This window comes from Solanum stenotomum, chromosome 4 (assembly GCF_019186545.1).
Source record: "Solanum stenotomum isolate F172 chromosome 4, ASM1918654v1, whole genome shotgun sequence".
NCBI classification, from domain to species: domain Eukaryota; kingdom Viridiplantae; phylum Streptophyta; class Magnoliopsida; order Solanales; family Solanaceae; genus Solanum; species Solanum stenotomum.
In genome coordinates, this window is record NC_064285.1 from 64595302 (window position 1) to 64614249 (window position 18948).

At 34.7% G+C, this 18948-nt stretch overlaps 1 protein-coding gene across 1 annotated transcript; it reads right to left on the reverse strand.

Moving 5' to 3' along the window:
- Nucleotides 1-383: 383 nt before the first annotated feature.
- Nucleotides 384-14496, reverse strand: LOC125861956 (dolichyl-diphosphooligosaccharide--protein glycosyltransferase subunit STT3A). Its single transcript, XM_049541883.1, has 23 exons — nt 14310-14496; nt 14103-14165; nt 11989-12044; nt 11812-11883; nt 11571-11676; nt 11367-11417; nt 11073-11168; nt 10878-10937; nt 10662-10775; nt 9739-9825; nt 8472-8575; nt 8219-8314; nt 6236-6356; nt 6060-6140; nt 5853-5972; nt 5535-5759; nt 3696-3839; nt 2435-2621; nt 2263-2360; nt 1634-1713; nt 1453-1540; nt 862-951; nt 384-780 (listed from the first exon to the last, which is right to left on the reverse strand). The coding sequence occupies exons 1-23, from the start codon at nt 14427-14429 to the stop codon at nt 721-723; spliced, it is 2319 nt and encodes a 772-aa protein (XP_049397840.1). The 5' UTR covers nt 14430-14496; the 3' UTR covers nt 384-720.
- Nucleotides 14497-18948: the final 4452 nt, after the last annotated feature.

An 18948-nucleotide genomic window follows, 5' to 3' on the forward strand; every position in this document is an offset into this window, starting at 1 on the left:
AGACATTAAAATTCTTGAGATAAAGACTATACAAGAAATCAATAAGAGATGGGTCAGCACATAAATTTTATCTTTTCCATTTGAAAAAAAATTATTACATTGGAAAAGTTTATTTTTTTCTTCTTTTCTATAATCAATAGCCGAGCCAACTTGCACGCATAATACTCAATCATTTCTCTTTATAAGTATTATTTGATAGCACAATATTTAAAGCTATGTAATGCTCTATTATTTGAGACATAAAAAATTAGGACATCAAAGTTATTGTTCCATAAAATTGCACGTTTTTACCCTTCAAATAAACTGGTTTTAAATTGAGCCTCCCTTGAATACAGGCCTAAATTATGCATATAAAAGTTTAAAAAGTAATGGACTTGAGAGAATTAGCAAAGTGAAAAAACATGTATAACACTAATATCAGCTGATAGTTTTAACACTTGAAAAGTCTCAGTTACAACTATAGGGTATTGAGACTCAGATGAGCAAAATGTAGACTAATTTGATGTGAGCAATAGATACATGTGATTCCTTGCTAAGTCTATCAAAAAAGGAGCTCCGGGACAATCGTCTTCTCTGTATAATATCAATGCAATTCAAAACTTGAAGGAAAACCTAAGAGGACTGCGTTTAAAGCATAATCCTTTCACATGAAGCTACTCATCGTATGAAGTTTCCTATCATGAAGCTGATAAATAGAAGTTACTTGTTATGAGTAGCCCTTTATTGCCAGGGATTCTTCTTTTGAGTTGCACTTCTTTTCGAGCTAGTAGAAGTAGCTTTCTGCAAATATTCACAAGAATCGTACTGGAGTCAGATATCTAAAGTTGCATGTATTTCAGAAACAGAGGAGTCCAGACATACCGATTTAGACTTCTTTGTCTTTCCACGGATTCTGTTCTTAGGAGGTTTTAATTTGTATAACCGAACCATCCAGTGGTGAGTGGTAAATACCTGCATACAAACAATGTACCAGATGGTGAATAATTTCTGGTTCACTACGTTGCATGAATTAGTATTCTTTATGGTAGGCTATCCAGAATAGTTACATGTGTTGAGAAAAGAATTAAAATAGTAATAAAAATGTGCTCTCTAACAGTTTAAGATATTAGATGAGATGGTCACACACTTCAATAATATGTATGACCTAATATTTATGAAATTTATTTGCATTTTTAGGCAAGGCCATGGACAACTTTCCTTCAACAGCGCCACATTTATCCAAGCATACGAATAGGGCCATAGTGAGTTGGTGCACAAAAATGCTTTAACAAACTTTTGTTTCTTCATTATCAATTCCCAAAAAGCCAACTTAGAAATCAAAATGATAATTGGTTGACGATTAACTAAACCTTCTCGGAGCTGCAAAGAGTCAACATGATATAGCTGCAAACACACACTGTACTGCTTCACTTAATACACATGTGATTTCAGCAAATATGATCTCATGCTTACCTCCTCAAAGTGGGTGAGCTTAAAATGTTTCTTTCCAATTTCAGTCCGCCTTACTCTATCGTACCCCTTGCCATCTGTCTCCACAAACCTACAGCAAAAGATAGAGATGATGTGAATAATTTGAAGTTAATGTCTGAAGGCCACCAAAACGTAAACTTGCATGTTTTCAAGAATTTAGCACCTGTAATAAGATAGTTTGTACATGAGGGAGTTCAGCATGGTTGGAGTAGCCATAGAGTCAATCCGGTACTGGCCATCTCTCTTTCAAAAGAAAAGGAAATTATAAATGGAATTGAAACTGTGAATCTAAGACAAACTCAAACATCAAGTATGTAGCTCACTAGTTCTTAGCCTCTTAGTGCCTAAGAGCATGAACTTAATAAACAGATATTAGACATGCAATAACACGATAAGAAAGAATTGGAGTAGCTCTTAGTGCCTAAGAGAAATGAACTTGATAAACAATTTATAAATGGCTCGAATATTGGTATAACACTCTTAAAGAAAGGAAACTGCATACTATGATAACCACCATATCAGAGTTATCTACTTGTAATAGGCATAATATGGAAATTGCAAATGTAAAAGATTATATAATCACAACGTAAGAGCCTGCAAGTGTTCTAGAAAGAAGATCCTTAATAAGCCTAGGACTTGCCTCATAAAATATATTATATAAAAGAAGCAAAAAATATCCTCAATGTTTGCTCATTAAAGTAAAATATTAATGGCAACTACATCAAGTTCAGAAACAAAGAACAGTCAAGTATTCGACCACAAAAAGAAGGTAGCTAAAGGACAGCAACACACCAGATAATCAGGTTCCTTGATATGAGGGAAGACACCCCCACCGATTCTAACCATCCAGAGGAACTTGTTGATATCATCACTGGGGTACCCAACGAGACCTGAAGTTGGTGGTAGGCATTAGAGTTAAAAGACTATTGCAAACAATAAGTCTCGATTGAGCTAAAGTACCAACCTCCAAAGACAACAAGAACATATTTTACATCCAAAGAGTTGAAGATCTCCCAGGCCGCTTTTTCAGGAGAGGACATGGCTGTACCAACTGTTGCAATATGTGTATTGTTCCAGGTGTTATTATCAACAATAACAGTGCGATTGGCCATGGCAGTAGTCTGATAGCCATAGTCCCACCATGATGCCACCTGAAAAGAGTTAGCAGAATACCACATACATCAGGTGTTCGCATGGGCGCACACACACACACACATGTATGTGGCAAGAAAATAACTACAAACAGTGAATAATTACATGGGTAAGAGATTTGCAACACAAGCAACAACGTAAGAAACCATTTTAATCACATTTAAAACAATATTTAATTTTGATTCAAATGCATAAATTTAAGTTTAAATTTTAGATCAGGTGACTAACCTGCTCATACTATATTTCTAATTTCACATCTCTAATCACTAACATATTCATCCATGGCATTTCCTAAATGTATTGTTTGGCCTTATTATTGTGTGCCTTCTTTTTCAAGAAGGAACCTTTTTTTAACCAAGGATTTGAAGAAGGAACTTATGGACCTTATAAATTTAATCTAATATAAGATATAATAAATAAAATAATATAAGCTGTTGGTTGGCTGGTGTTTGCCAAGATGCATGCCTCAGCACCTTCACTGAAGCACCACATAAGTCAAGGAAGCCACAGTTTGCAATTTGCATTCCGCCTATCCACGTCACATGGCTAAAGCAAGCTTCATGTACACTTTTGAAAGAATGGTTTACATTAGTTAACTATGAAGCCAACTCCAAAAAAAAAAAAAAGTTTCAACATCAGCTGAGTGTGTCTAATTACTCACTGAATGTTAATTGGGTTTGAACAGCAATCTTTTAGATCATATCATGCATTCTCTAGTATTCCATCTATTTAGAAAAAAAAACACCAATACAATCTTGGCTAGTATTCCGCCAATAAGCTATTCCAGTTAATAATATTTACCTAAGAATTATGTAAATTATATTTTCAGCAGGTACAACGTTGAAATATCAGACTGAAAATATACTTTAAGCAAAGAAAAAACCAAATTCTTGGCCACCATCACAATATTCTACAGCACCATCATAAAAACTAAATAACTGCACCGTCACCACATCCATTCCAAAAGTAAACCAGAATTTGTGCATAAAGGAAACCAAATTGCAAATTCTAGAACCATCTCATCATCAACAGAAGGAAACAATAAAATCAAGAGGAAGGAGATAAGAACTCACTTTATCATCTACATCAGTATTGTGGCTCAACCATGCATAAGCCTCTCTGAAGTCATCAAAAACATGAAGTCCATCATGCGACTGTGATGTTAGTACAATAGAAGGAGCTGAGTAAGCTTCCGCAGCTGCCCAGACACAATGAACCTATAAGGAAATTTATTTTCCGATTAAGTCAACAAGGTCATAAAATTACAATACCTTTACCGTTTCTCTCAAAAAAGACAACAAAAAAATAACGGAGAAAAAAGCTTTTAAAAAGGTTGCAAGGAAATATGAGTACTTGAAGAAATGCAAATGTCATAAGGTATTTCATTGGTTCATATGGAATTTAGGTAACACTTATCAGTTTGCTATGGCACAGAAATATACAACTTAAAATAACTGTTTAACTGTTAGGAGACGTTTGGTGTGAGGGATAGAAATAAATAGTGATGGGATAAGAAAATAGTGATGGAATAAAGTTTTTGTATCTTGTTTGGTTGCCATGTTTGGGATAACTTATCCCACCATTTATATCATAGTGATGGGATAAGTTATCCCATATACATGGTGGGATAAGTTATCCCAGGATAGCTAACCCTGGGATAACTTGTTCCCAACCAAATGACCCCTTGGTGATCAACTTAGGACACATAGTCCTAATCATTCTCCAGGAACTGTTCCCACTGAAAGCAATTGTTACTCACAGCTAAGTTGGGTTGCCTGTTGGATCATTTCATGTGTCTGAGGTAGTCAATCATCCTACAGTACAGAAGCTCGAGATGGACTGTGTTCTTCTAAATTTTTTGGTAAAATTCAGAATATATTGATGATCTGGACTCAATTCTAGAGGTTTTAGACTCCTGGTGAGAAGAACAAGGATTATATCTATATTTTCTTGTTGCAACACCCACATTTTGGTATCTAGTTAAAGATGATTATAATTATACACTGAAATATGTTACCTTCTCAAAAAAAATCATCCTACACTCCCTTCTTTAACAAATCTGTGTATGTGTATGCACTCAATTTACTGATCCAAGTGCCCCAAGGCCTAGCTCGAGTGGCAAAAGGTGGAGGATTTGTGGCTTAGGTCGCAGGTTCAAGCCCCCACACCACGCAAAGCGAAGCCTGGTATTTAAGTGGAGGAGGGTTGAGGGGCGGGCCCATTATCCACCGAGTTTAGAAGGTTGTGATTGGTCCAAAGGGCGGGTCACATACGGATTTCTCGGTTATCAAAAAAAAAAATTACTGATCCAAGTTACTTGTCAGACTTAGAACTGAAATCTATCAATAAAGGAATGCAGTACTAAAGTTAACTAACTTGTGCTGAGGAAGGACATAATGAATTTGATCACTAGTTTTCTCCAATTAAGGATAGATCAAATTAATTCCTTCCACTCTTTCCCTTATATACCCAGAAACAGAAACTAGGAATAGTGATGGCGGACAGATGAATGGAAAGGGAGATAGCATCCAGATTGCCAAGCGATGATGGGAAATTCTTCTTTCTTGAGGAAAAACAAAAGGGTGTGTGCCTTACTCAGTGGGGTAGAATCCCCCAAATATTAGTAATGTGACAACCCTGAGCCACGGCATGGATCATCATCTAACAATTGAATTTGAAGCTTGTCTAGTCTTAAGAGCTAGCTTTCTCCAAATAACATAGTTAGGGAATCGAAAGAAAAAAGTAGCAATTAAGAATTGTAGCGATGAAAAAAATAAGCATAAGATGTATCATCTATCAGCAAGGAAAAGAAAAAGAGCTTAATTCCATGTATAAACATAATAAAGGAATTAGTAAATGGGACTGTGATACAGCTGCAAGTAGTTCAATCAGGACAGAGCAAAGGTACATACCACATAAAAGGCACCCAGCAACATAAGTAATAGAATAGAAACAACAGAAGCCTCCATGGGTAACATCAAAAGCCTCTTCTCACTTTTTTTAGTAGCAATGGGAACTTTTTCAACATTCTCCTTTTCTTTCTTCTTTTTTCTCGAAGCTTTTTCCTTTGGGAGTTCTTCATTTCTACCAGGCTTCACCACATCATTCTGTGTAACCCCATCATCATTATCCTCTGCCTTGATGGTGAACAAAATGACAAGAACTAGTTCAGAATTATCAAAGTAGCCAACGATTGGCATTACCTATCGAAGAACAACAAAGACACTTACATCAGCCTGTTTTCCAATTGATGCAAATTTGATTGATCGAGTAAAAACACCAAAAGCTGATGATAGAGCAATCCCAGACATTATACATGCCGCTGGGGCCAGTACAAGCATTAGGCGGACCTGTGTTTCAGCAAATGGAATGACGTTCAGAAAATGGTGAGCTTGAAGGAAACAGAAGAAAGAGGCAGAAAATCTTGAAATCCTTACCATAACACCAGAAAAGTACACTGAAGTCACTAAATAAAGAATCACAAAGGAGCTAGCATCAGTCAGGGGCAAAAAGCATGCCTACACATGCCAAAAGTAAGATTAATTGGAAGCCCAACAAAGATCAAATTAACATGAGAAAGTCGAGATAACTGGAGCTGAAAATTGACACTTACAATAATGCCTGCGGGGACCAAAAATGCTAATACATTTATGTCCATAAAGTAAGAAGGCCAAGTAGGTGGTTGATGTTCACTAACACTGGCAATAATTGGTATATACTTGCTCGCATAAGTTCTGTCTCAATTCAAAGAAAAGTAAAAACAGAAAGTTGCTTCAGTACATTGGTTGCATGGGAAAATATAGGTACAAAAAGCGCTATGACCCCGGAGAATCATCACAAACTGATAATCAATGAGATACGAATTTGGAATCCTAAAATCTCCTAGAAGCAACTCCCCCAGAATTTAACAAGGGACAAAACTCGAAAAAGCACAAAGTAGAAATGACAAGATTTTTTAAGAGTGAATGGCAGCAGGGGCTTTAGCTACAAGCAAGAAGGTAAGCTCACAATTTACTTTTTATATAGATGATTGGGTGTCTGTAGGAGAAAATCATGTATTTGTGTAAGATTTTCTAGTTTTTGGTATAGTTCTTGTATACGGGCTAGTTAACGCCATTTTATTAATAATATTCTTACTTTATCAACAAAAAAAAGGTAAGCTCACAATTTAAAGAAAATCAAAAAATATAAAGCATTTATGAATGGAGTACTTTAACATAAAAATGCTCTTAATAATGCTTATTTCTACATCCAACAGTCCAAAAAATACATCATTAGAATGCAATTTCAACAAGCCAATTGAAAGATAAGTTCAATTTTAAAAATTAGTTTCACTTTTGATTCTTCCATCTATCAAAAAGAAGTAACAGGCATAATTCAATTTAAAAGAAGTAAACATTCATAATTTGCTTTTTCTTGTAATTATTTCACAGCACCTTCTTGCTGAAGATATCAATACTATATCTATAACTATCAAAAGGAGTAACATGCATAAATCAATTTCAAAAAAAATTGCTTAGGGAACTGTGATAATTAAAACAGAATTACTACTTCTATTTCTAAAACAATTAAAATAATAATGGAAGAACAGAATATGAATCAGAGGTTTAGAAATAAAGAAAACAGAATTGTATTAAGAGACATAGAAGATAAGAAGCCCAAAAACGGTAGCAAAAGAAGATCGTATAAATTCAAAGGAAGAAAGAATCATAATAGAGAAGAAAAAGTAAATCAAGAGAAGTTGAGTCAGCTGTAGACGGAGAGTAGTTGCATGGCAAGGTAGAAAGAAGACGATAACAAAGACAACAAGGAGAAAACCGAAGCGTACTTGGAGAGGAGTCCTAACACAAAGATAGCAAAAGCTATTTCTCCTATTTTCTCTTTTTCCACCTTTGTAAGTGCAATTCAAAAAATAGATTGTTTTTTGCGCACGTTCCACTATCTCAAGCGTGCTCTTCTTATAATCACATTACTTACGAATGAGAAGCAATAAACCCTCACTTCATGTTTAAAGCACTGGTGCAATCACTCCTAACAACACTGGCCTTAAATGGGGTTGCATGAAAATCAATCAAACCTCTGGATATTTATGATTCAACATCTTTATCGTCACGGCAAAAATCTTCATAGCTAACACCACACAGAGAGATTCTTTTGGCACGTAATAGAGGCATCTGTTAATGAAGGAGAAGCATGGTTTTATGATGATCACAATTTGTTTCTTAAAGGCTCATGCACGATCATCTCATAATCAAGTTATTCAAGTTCCTTGGGAGCTTAGTACCAAGACCTAAATGTTATCTGCACTGTTAAAGGACCACAGAGAACTGCAGTATATGTTACGATCACATTAAGCCTTCCAGACGCCCGAATGAAATAATTCATATTTGCTCATTTGCTTCAAGATATTGGATTCTGTGAACCAATGTGCATCAGAGATCACAAGTCGCAACTTTATCTAGAAAATGTCACTAGATTTTCTTTAGAGAAAATAGAAGTACGATATCACTGTGTCCACTTTTTATGGTAGAAAACTAAAGAAAATGTAAAATAAGCATATAAGATGACAACATGATTCATAAAGCAAGGAGCATACGGATCAAGCAGACTAAGGCTTCGTCCACTCCATCCCTTTGTTGGGCTAGAGGCAACAAGCGCAACTAGCACAGCTACCATAGCGCAGCAAACAATCCTGAATAACAAAAGAAGAAGCAATCATCACTGGAACAAATAACAGAATTGAAAACAGAAATAAATTAATGAATGGGGGTTGATCCAATTAATTATATTAATCCATGTCCACTAGGCATCAATATAACAAGCTATTCATATAAATTAGTGGAGCTTACAAGCCTGCAGATACAACAAGAGTCACAGCTACTTTGAACATTTTTGGCGTGAGCATCCCTTTGATGTAATAGACAAGCCCCACAACATTGAGAATTAGGAACACCTGTACATAGCCACCAGAGATTTCAGTGCACATGGGGGTGGCAAAATCAGCCCACGAAAACATGATTCGCCCCACTTTGACTTGCCCAACTCAGCCCATCTAAAAGATGGACCGGTTTGGGCTAAATATCTAGCCTAAATTGATCCATGAGAAACCTTGTCAAAGAAAATAAGAAAATATTTTTTTTGTTTGATATATATTAGTATAGTTACAATAAGGAAAAAAAGGTTCTATTAATTTTGTTTAGTAATCAAACGATTTATAAGAAACAAACAGAGAAATAAAACTTCATAAGAGTTGAGTGGATTGGGTTATGGCTCATTGTTTAGACCATCTCAACCCAAAAAACCTTTGGCCAGGTTAATGAATGGCCATTTATTAAGTCATCTCATTTTAACCCACTAAATTCAGCCCACCCGGCCCACATTTGACACCCTTAAGTGCACATGTCAATCCTAGCTATCATCACATATATAATCTTTTAATTTTCATTTACAAGTGCTTTTTGGTAACTTCCTAATTCCTTTTTCTAACAAAGATGAAGACTAGGCCTAATCATTTGACCCCTATATAGAAGCTGATAATCACAAAGCATAGTAGAATAAGACGTAGACTGGTATAGTGTTAAACACTCTGTTTAATCTAATTCTCCTGCACCACATATTAAAAGGGCCTTACTTTGACTTAGAGAGATTGAAGTAGTTCATGCTTGTATATTAACTGCGACTGAGAGCAAACGTAGAAATAGTGTATACTTTTAAATGAATTAAAACATTTAATCTCATCAAGTGATACCGCACACATGAAATGAAAATAATATATTGGCTATTTGTTTAAAAGGCTTTACATTAAGTAAATAGAATTTTTACATGTATTAAGAAATGATGTGTGGATGGAGACGAAGGGAGTGGTTATGAAATAGTAACATAGCCAATCATTATATGCAACCCAGCCATGCCATCTCAATGCAACAAGCTGTTTTCAGCTTGATGATTTTAATATCCTCAACACTTCAATCATGCAATAAGGAAAGCCAAGGCTATTTCAAGGAAATATGGTACTTAGAGAATATCTAAAATTAGGTAGGTAATATGCAAGAACACATCATCAATCATATATTCCAACCATGACTGTACTACTAAAAAGAGTATAAATGACCTTACCAGAAATGAGGCAAAATGTTCTGATGTCATTACTGCATTAAAACCTACAACAGGGACCAAAGCAGCCAATAGTGTTCCCAAGATAACCTGCACCCATATCCCAGATGGTTAGAAGAATAACACAAACTCAACTTTGTAGAAATAATTGTAAATGGGAATATATTCAGACTAGAAGATTTTAAGGCCTTGATGAAGGAAATTTACTCATTCATTGAATGCTTTTAGCAATTTTCCTTTGCAAAGTTTCGCTGATAATTTTTTGTTAAAAACAAAAGGATTGATCATTAAACAACAATCAAAATCTATGTTCAAAAAGACTGCAGGAATCTCATAAGGGACAAGGTTATCACCAGTTATTACATATTGTTCTGTCGTGCTAAAAACTGATGGTGTTTCGGTTATCAAGCACTAACACAGGTGACGATTACACTTCTTTTTTTTTGGTAAAGACGATTACACATTTTTTCATTTAAAAATGTGATATTTCAGATGAATGAAGGTCGCCTTTTTAAAACTTATCAAAAGTTTAGGTTCACAAAACTATGTAGTTAATAATTACTCAATAAAATACTTTCTTAGTAGAAATGAGAAGAGAATGCTCCCACCAGGCTATCATATAAACAATTTCTTGCTTGTACAGAATATTTTTTTATTTTGCCAAATTTATTTCCTTTTGATCAACTCATTTTTGAGAAAAAAGAATAGGCAAACCTTTTTCCCAAAATAGAAGACTCATATCAAAAATTGAACAAAAGAAACCAACTGAAAAAACTGAAGTGAACTATTTATGGTTCAGTTTCGGTTTTCTCATGCATTAACCGAAATAACTGAATTGGAAAATGGAAAATTGAACAGGTCGTTGCCCACCCCTAGTTAACACTACAAATTGTTCATCAATAAGTTTCCCAGATGCTAGTACTTACCAATGGAGCATAGGCAATATAAAGTCGTGAAGAATAACGCCCAGTTACGATGCAAAGTAGAGCATGCATTGGAATAAGGTTGATAATAAAGGTATATCCTCCCCAGGAGCAAACCTGAAAGAGTATGGAAATACAATAAATTTGATGGAAAAGATATGGTAAAGAAGGGAATGAAAGGTAAAAATAACAATCACCATGGAGGAAGTAAATGCCTACCATGTAAAAGTATGACAAGGCATTTAGAGTAGCATAAAAGAGGGACCCCGTGTTCAGTGTCTGCACCAAAAATTCACTATCATTGCACAACATGAAAATGGAACACAAAAATCTTAACAATAGAAGGATAGGCCCCGGAAATATTGCATGTAACACCACTAAGTTAAAAACTGAACATCATCATGTAAACTGAACCTTTATATAGAGATAGAAAGTGAAGATCAACGCAAATATGGCCACAGCTTCATTGTCATAGCTGCCGGCCACTGATCGAGATATATATGATGGAACCTGCAGGCAGCATGAAAATGAAATTCACCACATTAAAGAAGTACACTAGCAATTTGTTTTCTTTTTGGAACAAAAGGTTACTCCAGATGGCCAAATATGTTGTAAAGCCAAAATAAAATGCTACTTTATCTTGAATAAGCTATATCCAAAGGCCACATTTTAGAGCCATCAGATGAAAATGTGTGCAAGAGAATTTACCATGGCCAAAAGAGCTGCAGCAGTTAGTCCAGCCCCAGCCCCTTTAACTTCCTACAAAAGCAGAGTCGTATGGATTAGAGCTCTCGCTTCACAACAGACACATTTTTTAGGTTGCTACACATCCAAGAGAACAAAAGAAACAAGTAGTATCTACATCATTTTGGTAAAGTGAAAAAACAAATGTAATCAAACCAGAGAACAAACCTTTGTCAGAAGGTATGTTGCCCAAGCAGCAAAGGCAGAAAATGTAGGAGCAGTAAACACACAAACAGTTTCCACAGAAAGAGGAATATTCAAGGAATTAAGTATCCTGCCAACAAAAATATATGTACTCCGTTATTCCTTTGGGTGCTGAAACAGATCAGTTCATAAAATTAAACACACAACAAAGATTCCCATAATTTGAAGACTGGCAACTAGAAAAATAATGATCTGTAATACACACCACCACAAAGTGCCAGCAGTCAATGTCAGTCCAGGGTAAACAGTTCCACCAATCACTCGTCCAAGTGGATACCTATCAGACAAGGAAACCTTAATTACCAGTCATTTTCAATTAAGAAACTACAAGTCATGACAACATTGTCTGGAATAATTAATTCACTCCTACAATCATAATTACCAGGTTCGATCATCAAACCAATTCCAGAAGTCGTAAATTCCATTCTTTGTCAGAAACTGCAATTGGCATAGCATGGTTATATTTCACATAGTTTTGTGGTACTGACAAACATATGTATGATAGTAAAATAGCAATAATAATATGATATGATCATTATCACCATCCAAGGAAATACTCTAAAAGAATGGAACAGTTTTATGATCAAAATTATCGAAAATTGACGGCAAGCAACAGGTTCATGATCAAAGATATCCAAGATTAGCACCACAAATTGACAGTGTAAAATGTGAAGAATCTAGAAAATGATGACTAAAAGTGATGACCTAAAACAATATTTTTATAGGATTGCTTTGTCAAAACACTAGGAAGGAACATTAAAGTTCATCTAACCTACTATAAGGTCAGTTTAGTTTCAACGGACATCATACTTCCTAAAACCAGTGTGTTTTCTTTTTTTTTGGATAATCAAATTATTACAATTAACTGCACTATACTGATAGATGATTCTAGTTAAGAAGCTCATATTAACTTGCAAATTGTCTAATTCCATTATTGAAAAGAGGAAATAAGTTTTCTCTTGCCAGTTCTTCTAAAGTACCCAATTTTCTGGTTTCCATGAATAATAGTGTAATTGATGGAAAGAATGACCCAGTTTTTGCCCCCTGAACTAGAAATTCTTACCAACACCTACTGAACATAAATTCACATAATAATAAGACCTATGTAGTTTTGTGAGGTATATAAATATACATATAAGGGGGCAGAGAGTACCCAGATGGAGTCACATACTTAGCAACTTAGACTATTTTCCTATTTAAGTTGTATGTTATAAAGTTGATGCTAGAATAGCTCATAGAGATATTATAGATAGTTATTAAAATTGATCTGAGAATCAACTCGAGAGTCCAAAAAGAGTTGATTGGATGTACAAGTTCACACTTGGTTGAATAGAAAACTTACATTTGACCAAAATATACATGATGGACTTAATTATGATATTGATAAGTAAACGCATCTTTAGCTTCTATGAGCTACCATCATGTCTATCCTGGAATTAAATTAAGGACAGTACAATTTTCGTGAACTTATTGTTATTGATAGTACACAAGGTGCCGCTAAAATGACACCGTCAATATAGTTCTAATTACTCTGGGTCTCAGCCCATTCCGTTTAAGTACCCAATGAATGGGCAATGTTATTGAGATAAGATTGAAATTCTATTGGAATATTTTCTTTTAATAGAATCGATTCAAAACTAAATTTACCTTTTTTTTTAATGGTTTTAACTTCTTATAGTATAAAAAACTCACCCAATGATACCTTTTAGAAGATATTGTAGCATATAGAAGAGTGTGAAGAAAAAACCACATGGATAGGTTTAACATTAGAGGTAGCATGAGATGTGTGGTAGGCACATGTCAAGTGTTCGAAGATTGAACTAGGATGGAACATCACGGCCACGTGAATATTGAGGCATACTTGATTGAATGACTGTGGACTGAAAACAGAACGTATTCTATGTTGATCCTTTTCTGTAGCACCATATCAACACTCTCCACACAAAACAATATATAATGTAGATGCATTGACCTGCTTAAATTGCAGCTAATTATGCATTTCACTTCTACATGTCATCAGATCGGTTGTGGTTGAATGTTAGATTCTCGTCATGCTTGCCCAAATTCAGCTTAATTTAATTCAATTAGTTTTGAGGAGCATTGTCGAGAAAAGAGCAAAAATGCAAGGATCCAGTCCTTGCTCTGTCGCTTCCTAATACATTTTATGCTACTACATATAATCTAAAAGAAATGAACCAATATATAATGTAAATGCATTGACCTGCTTATATTGCAGCTAATTATGCATTTCACTTCTACATGTTATCAGATCTGTTGTGGTTGTACGTTAAATTCTCGACATGCTTGCCCGAATTCAGCTTAATTCAATTAGTTTTTAGGAGCATTGTCGAGAAAAGAGCAAAAATGTAAGGATCCAGTCCTAGCTCTATCACTTCATAATACATTTACTGCTACTACATATAATCTAAAAGAAATGAACCAAATACAAATTGCACATCGCAACAATCTAATTAATTACTCAAATGAAATCCAAACCTGAGTGACTCTATAGTTGAAATAAGGATCGAACTCATGAATAACACTCTCATACTTAATCACCTGTTGAAAAAAATCATAAAAGCAATCAGACCTGATCAAATGTGAAAATGCTGAACAACAGCAACAAATTAAGCATATCAACAATCAGATCTAATTTTCACGTAAAACAAAACAAATAACAGATTAAAATGAGAAGAATTTTACGGAGAAGATACGGATCGAGAAAGCGAGAACTCCGATCAGAATGAGAATGAACAACGAGAACACATTGCCGAAAGCCAAACGGAGGCTCGACGGCGTTACGGTATCTGAAGAGGCCGCCATTAACGGCCAGCTGAAGCTTTTGGAGTTGAAGAGTGAAGTGGTTGTTTTGAGGGGTGGGTGGGGTGTTTAAGGGTTTTTGATCTATGAAATTTGAGGAAGACTTTGTAGAAGCTGACATATGAAAAGACATATTTAACCTCATGGATCAATGTGCAATGTCTGTTATACCCTTACAGATTTTAACCATTTTTTTGGTTCGAAATTTTTAATTGGTTTCTTCGGACATTGTGCAACGTGGCAAGTTTTTATTCGTTAGTGATACTTGGCCTTGTTTTTTGTACTACTCTTTCGTTTCGAGGGTAAAATTGGAAAATTAAGTTAAATTGCATAGAAGAAATTGTGTATTTTGGTCCAATAACTTTTACATATTACAATAAATAACATCTCTATTAATTGAAATTAAAAAATAATTAATAAGTTGCGTTTTCATAAATATTCTTTTCAGTATAAATTTCATTTTTATCTAAAAAGTAAAAAGGATTGAAGGGAGTAAATGAGTTTGTTTTGTACGGTGTGAAAAAAGGATTTGGTAGATTTAATTTGCATTTGCACTAGTTGTGACTTTTTATTTAATATTTTTTATTATTAAATATATTTTGAATTGTGGGTCTTTCGGAAATAACATTTTTATCTTTATGAGATGGTAATAAAATTTATGCGCATTTTATTATTCTACTTGTAGAATTTCATTGATATGCTATTGTAATTTTGATAGTTTTAGTAAATTTTATCTCCTTCATTTTCGGTGTGAGATTGTTAGTAATAATCATGGCAAAAAGGTTTTGATGAGGATGATTATAAGTTTTATTTTTACTTTAACATAAAAAAGATCTTTTGGATGTAGGATATAAAATTGTTTTCAAATTAATAACATCTATCACAATTATATGGATGGACAGCGTACTTAAACTTTGACGGGGAACTTGTTAAATATGAATTTGATTATAAGCTATGAAACTATCTATTACTATTACTAATTAAAAAGGGGAAAATGGACAAATATACCTCCGAACTTTCGAAAGTGGTATGTCATACTTTTCGTCCATTAGTGCCCTCGTTGTCCAATAACTAGTGCACATTTGCCCTTCTCACTAACAGAAGACTCATTCTGTACACGTGGCACAATCCTACGCCTCAATCCGGGTTGACCAAACATTTAACCCAAATTTCAAATACATGTTTAACCCATCTCATTACCCATTTAACACACCCAATACATCAATTACCCACATCGAAATTTGTTCATGTTCAAGAACCCCAAGTGGAAATATCAAACATATGTTGAAATCTGAATCTGAATCGAGTTTTTGGGATTGTGGGGTTGAAGATTTGAATTTGTTTTTTTATTTTAGTTAAGAAGAAGAAGATTCCAGAAACTTTCCAGAACTTTGTTTCCATTTGGGGAAGAAACATAAGTTGTATTATCTCGGAATCCCATTTTCCATTCTTGAGTTTCATTTTTTTCTTTGCAGAAATCAAAAATAATTTCGAGGTGTATTGTGTAATTTGATTGGAATTTTTCAGGTTGAAGTTTGTTGTTCATGTTTGAGAACCCTCAATGTGTTGAATTCTTAATATGTATCAGTGTTTTTGGGATTGTAGAGTTGAACAATGTTCATATTTGTATGAAAACTACAAATGGAATTCACTTCCTCGAAGAATTGACAGATCAACTACAAATAGGATATAAATTTTATTTAATTTCAGTCTCTGCTGGAAGTTATCCTTCCTGGAATTGCATCAGAATTCAGATGTATTCGCCCACTACCTCTTTCTTAACAAAAAGGGCATACAAGTTGCAGAGAATGCAAATAAATTGCAATGTTTTGATATGGTTATGTTTTTTTTCATTTTCGATTACTCTAATTAATTTTTTCCCCTAATAGATGATGTTAATTAATTTAATTTGCAGAAACTTTATCCAAGGTAGTGATTTTGAGTCTCTTCTTCAAGATTTTAGCGTGATGTCTTTTTCTTTATAGAAATAGGTGCTTTGATCTCTATCGTTTTTGTTTAAATCTTCAAGTAGATGATTGAAATAATATATGGAAAGATAAAAGAAGAAGAAGAAGGATGAGGAGGAAGGGGTGAGGGGGTGGGGGACGACAACAACCTTACGAGGAAGAAGAAGAGATAAAGTAAATGGGGATTTTTCTTTAGGTTTGTCGATAGTTTGTTAAATGAGCAATAGGGCGGGTTAAACGGGTATTTGAAATTTGGGTTAAATATTTGGTCAACCCGAGTTGAGGCGTAGGATTGTGCCATGTGTACAAAATGAGTTTTTCGGTAGTGGGAAGGGCAAATGTGCACTAGTTATTGGACGGCGAGGGCACTAATGGACGAAAAGTATGATGGAGGGTATTGACATACCATTTTCGAAAGTTCAAGGATATATTTGTCCCTTTTTCCATTAAAAAGAGTGTTTGAATGGTCTTGTAATTTTTAGCTTAAAAACACTTTTTATTTTGTTTCAACTCTATAAAAGTGCTTAGAATTTTATTATTTTTTTGGATTTCAAAATGGCAGAATGGTCTGGGAGACCCTTGTACTTGTCTTATTTTGTCACATGAGCCCTTATAATCTCGATTTTGCCAACTGAACCCTCGAACCCACTGAAATCCAATATTTTAAACCCTTTTTTTGACCTGTCATCCCATGTGGCAAAAATAGTTCAAGTGCGTGAATTACACCTACTTTAGGAGCGTGAGATGCTTTTAAAAAGCCAATAACAGTCATTTTTGGCCATCTTTCTCAAATTTCTCTAATTTCTTCTTAAAATATCCAAAATTTCTTCTCTTTCTCATTCATTTATCTCTCTCCAAAATTCTTCACTCCAAATTTCTTCTTCTTCTCCACAATTGATCAGGCCTTTTTTGTTTATATTTTATTTTTCTCACATTTTTCTTTCTCGTTAATTTTTTTGTTCTTCACAATGACTGTTTGTTTTTGCTATTGTAGGCTTTATGCTGAACTTAAGATGTCAAGAACATCAACAAATCCAGGAAGAATGTTTTGGGGCTGTCAAAAATACACAAATGGTAATGGATGTGGATTTTTTCGATGGATTGATATGGCTGATCCTACATACCAAAAACAATACTACATGAAGAATCAATCAACAAATGTTGATCATGGAAGGAAGGGAAGGCATGGAAGACAGGGGAGATCGAGCATTAGTATTGATATCAGTGTTGTTGTGATTATTGTCATTTGATTTCTATCTTTTGTATTTAAGATGTATGATGATTTGTTCATTTGAGTATTATGATAATGTAATATACTGTATGAATATATCCAGATTAAGACTTATAATTATCATAGCAAATTCATAAGTAAAAATAACTTGTTTGTCATAGCAAGCTAACACAACATTTGAAAATTAAGTTAATAGTGGAAAGTATTATAGACAATGTCATTGAGAATTTAGCTAGGCAAAACATGAGTCTTTACTATGAAATATTATGTGTCTTGAGTGCTTGGTGTGGACTGAGTGGCTCGCTTGTAACGTTGTTTTTGTAGCTGCCTTTGAGTAACTGCAGCTCCACCCTTCCACCTTAGTCCATTGGGTTTGTAACCAAGATCGATATTGGTAGACACTGAACTTTTCAATGGTGCACAATGTAACACTCTATCAGTAGTTCCAACTGTTAAAAGGCAATAATGATATTAGTTAGAGAGATTTTATAGAATCAAACTAAAGGTCCTTAAATAATAATACTTACCCTCTCAATCACACTACCACTTGCTCCAAATAGCACACCAAAACCAATTGTTCTTGGCTTCTCTGTTCTTGGCCTCTTATATTTGGGATTTGCACCACCTCTTTTAACTTTGCTACTCTTCTTTGAGCCACTAGCACTAGTAGTTGACTGTTGAGTACTAAATTGACTTGTTGGTTAAGCAACACTTGCAAAATTTACATAAATATTTGCAGCACTTCCACCAGTAGTTGTTGCAGCAGTAGTTGCACCTCCAGAAGCTGCTGAAGTAGTGGCTGGTCTTTAGTAGTTGCACCACCACTTCCACCAGCAGTTACACCTGTAGAAGCTGCTGAAGTAGTTGCACCACCACTTCCACCAGTAGCCTTACCTGTTACACCTGTAGAAGCTGCTGAAGTAGTTGCACCACCAGTTCCACCTGTAGCAGTTCTTGCAATTCCAGTAGTATAGCCATTTTTTCTACATACAAAAAATTTTCAAACTGAATTAAGAAGTATTGATAAAAATAAATTTCATTAACAAAGTTGAAGAAGTTAAAGCAAAACTTACAGCAATTGGACATCCTTTCTTGTTATGTCCAAAATTTCTGCACAAAAATTATTTCATTTTTCTCCCCTTCCTTGTAGCCTTTCCAAACTTCTTTATACTAGGATCATCACTATCTTTAGACCTTTTTTTCCTTGGTCTTCCTGGCATAAAAGTGATTTTAGGTGGCTCAATGGATGGTCTTGTGCTCTTGGGCCACATCTTCATGTTTGTCATAGGTTGAATGAACTTACTGTAGGCCTTCAAATATGTTT

Bases quoted from the DNA above. Each gene is read 5' to 3' on its own strand.
- LOC125861956 (XM_049541883.1), bottom strand. From the start codon at position 14,429: ATGGCGGCCTCTTCAGATACCGTAACGCCGTCGAGCCTCCGTTTGGCT. The intron at 6,357-8,218 runs GTATGCTCCTTG...GAATTGAGACAG, and splicing joins AGCCTTAGTCTGCTTGATCC to AACTTATGCGAGCAAGTATA. The intron at 2,361-2,434 runs GTTGGTACTTTA...CACCAACTTCAG, and splicing joins TGTTCTTGTTGTCTTTGGAG to GTCTCGTTGGGTACCCCAGT.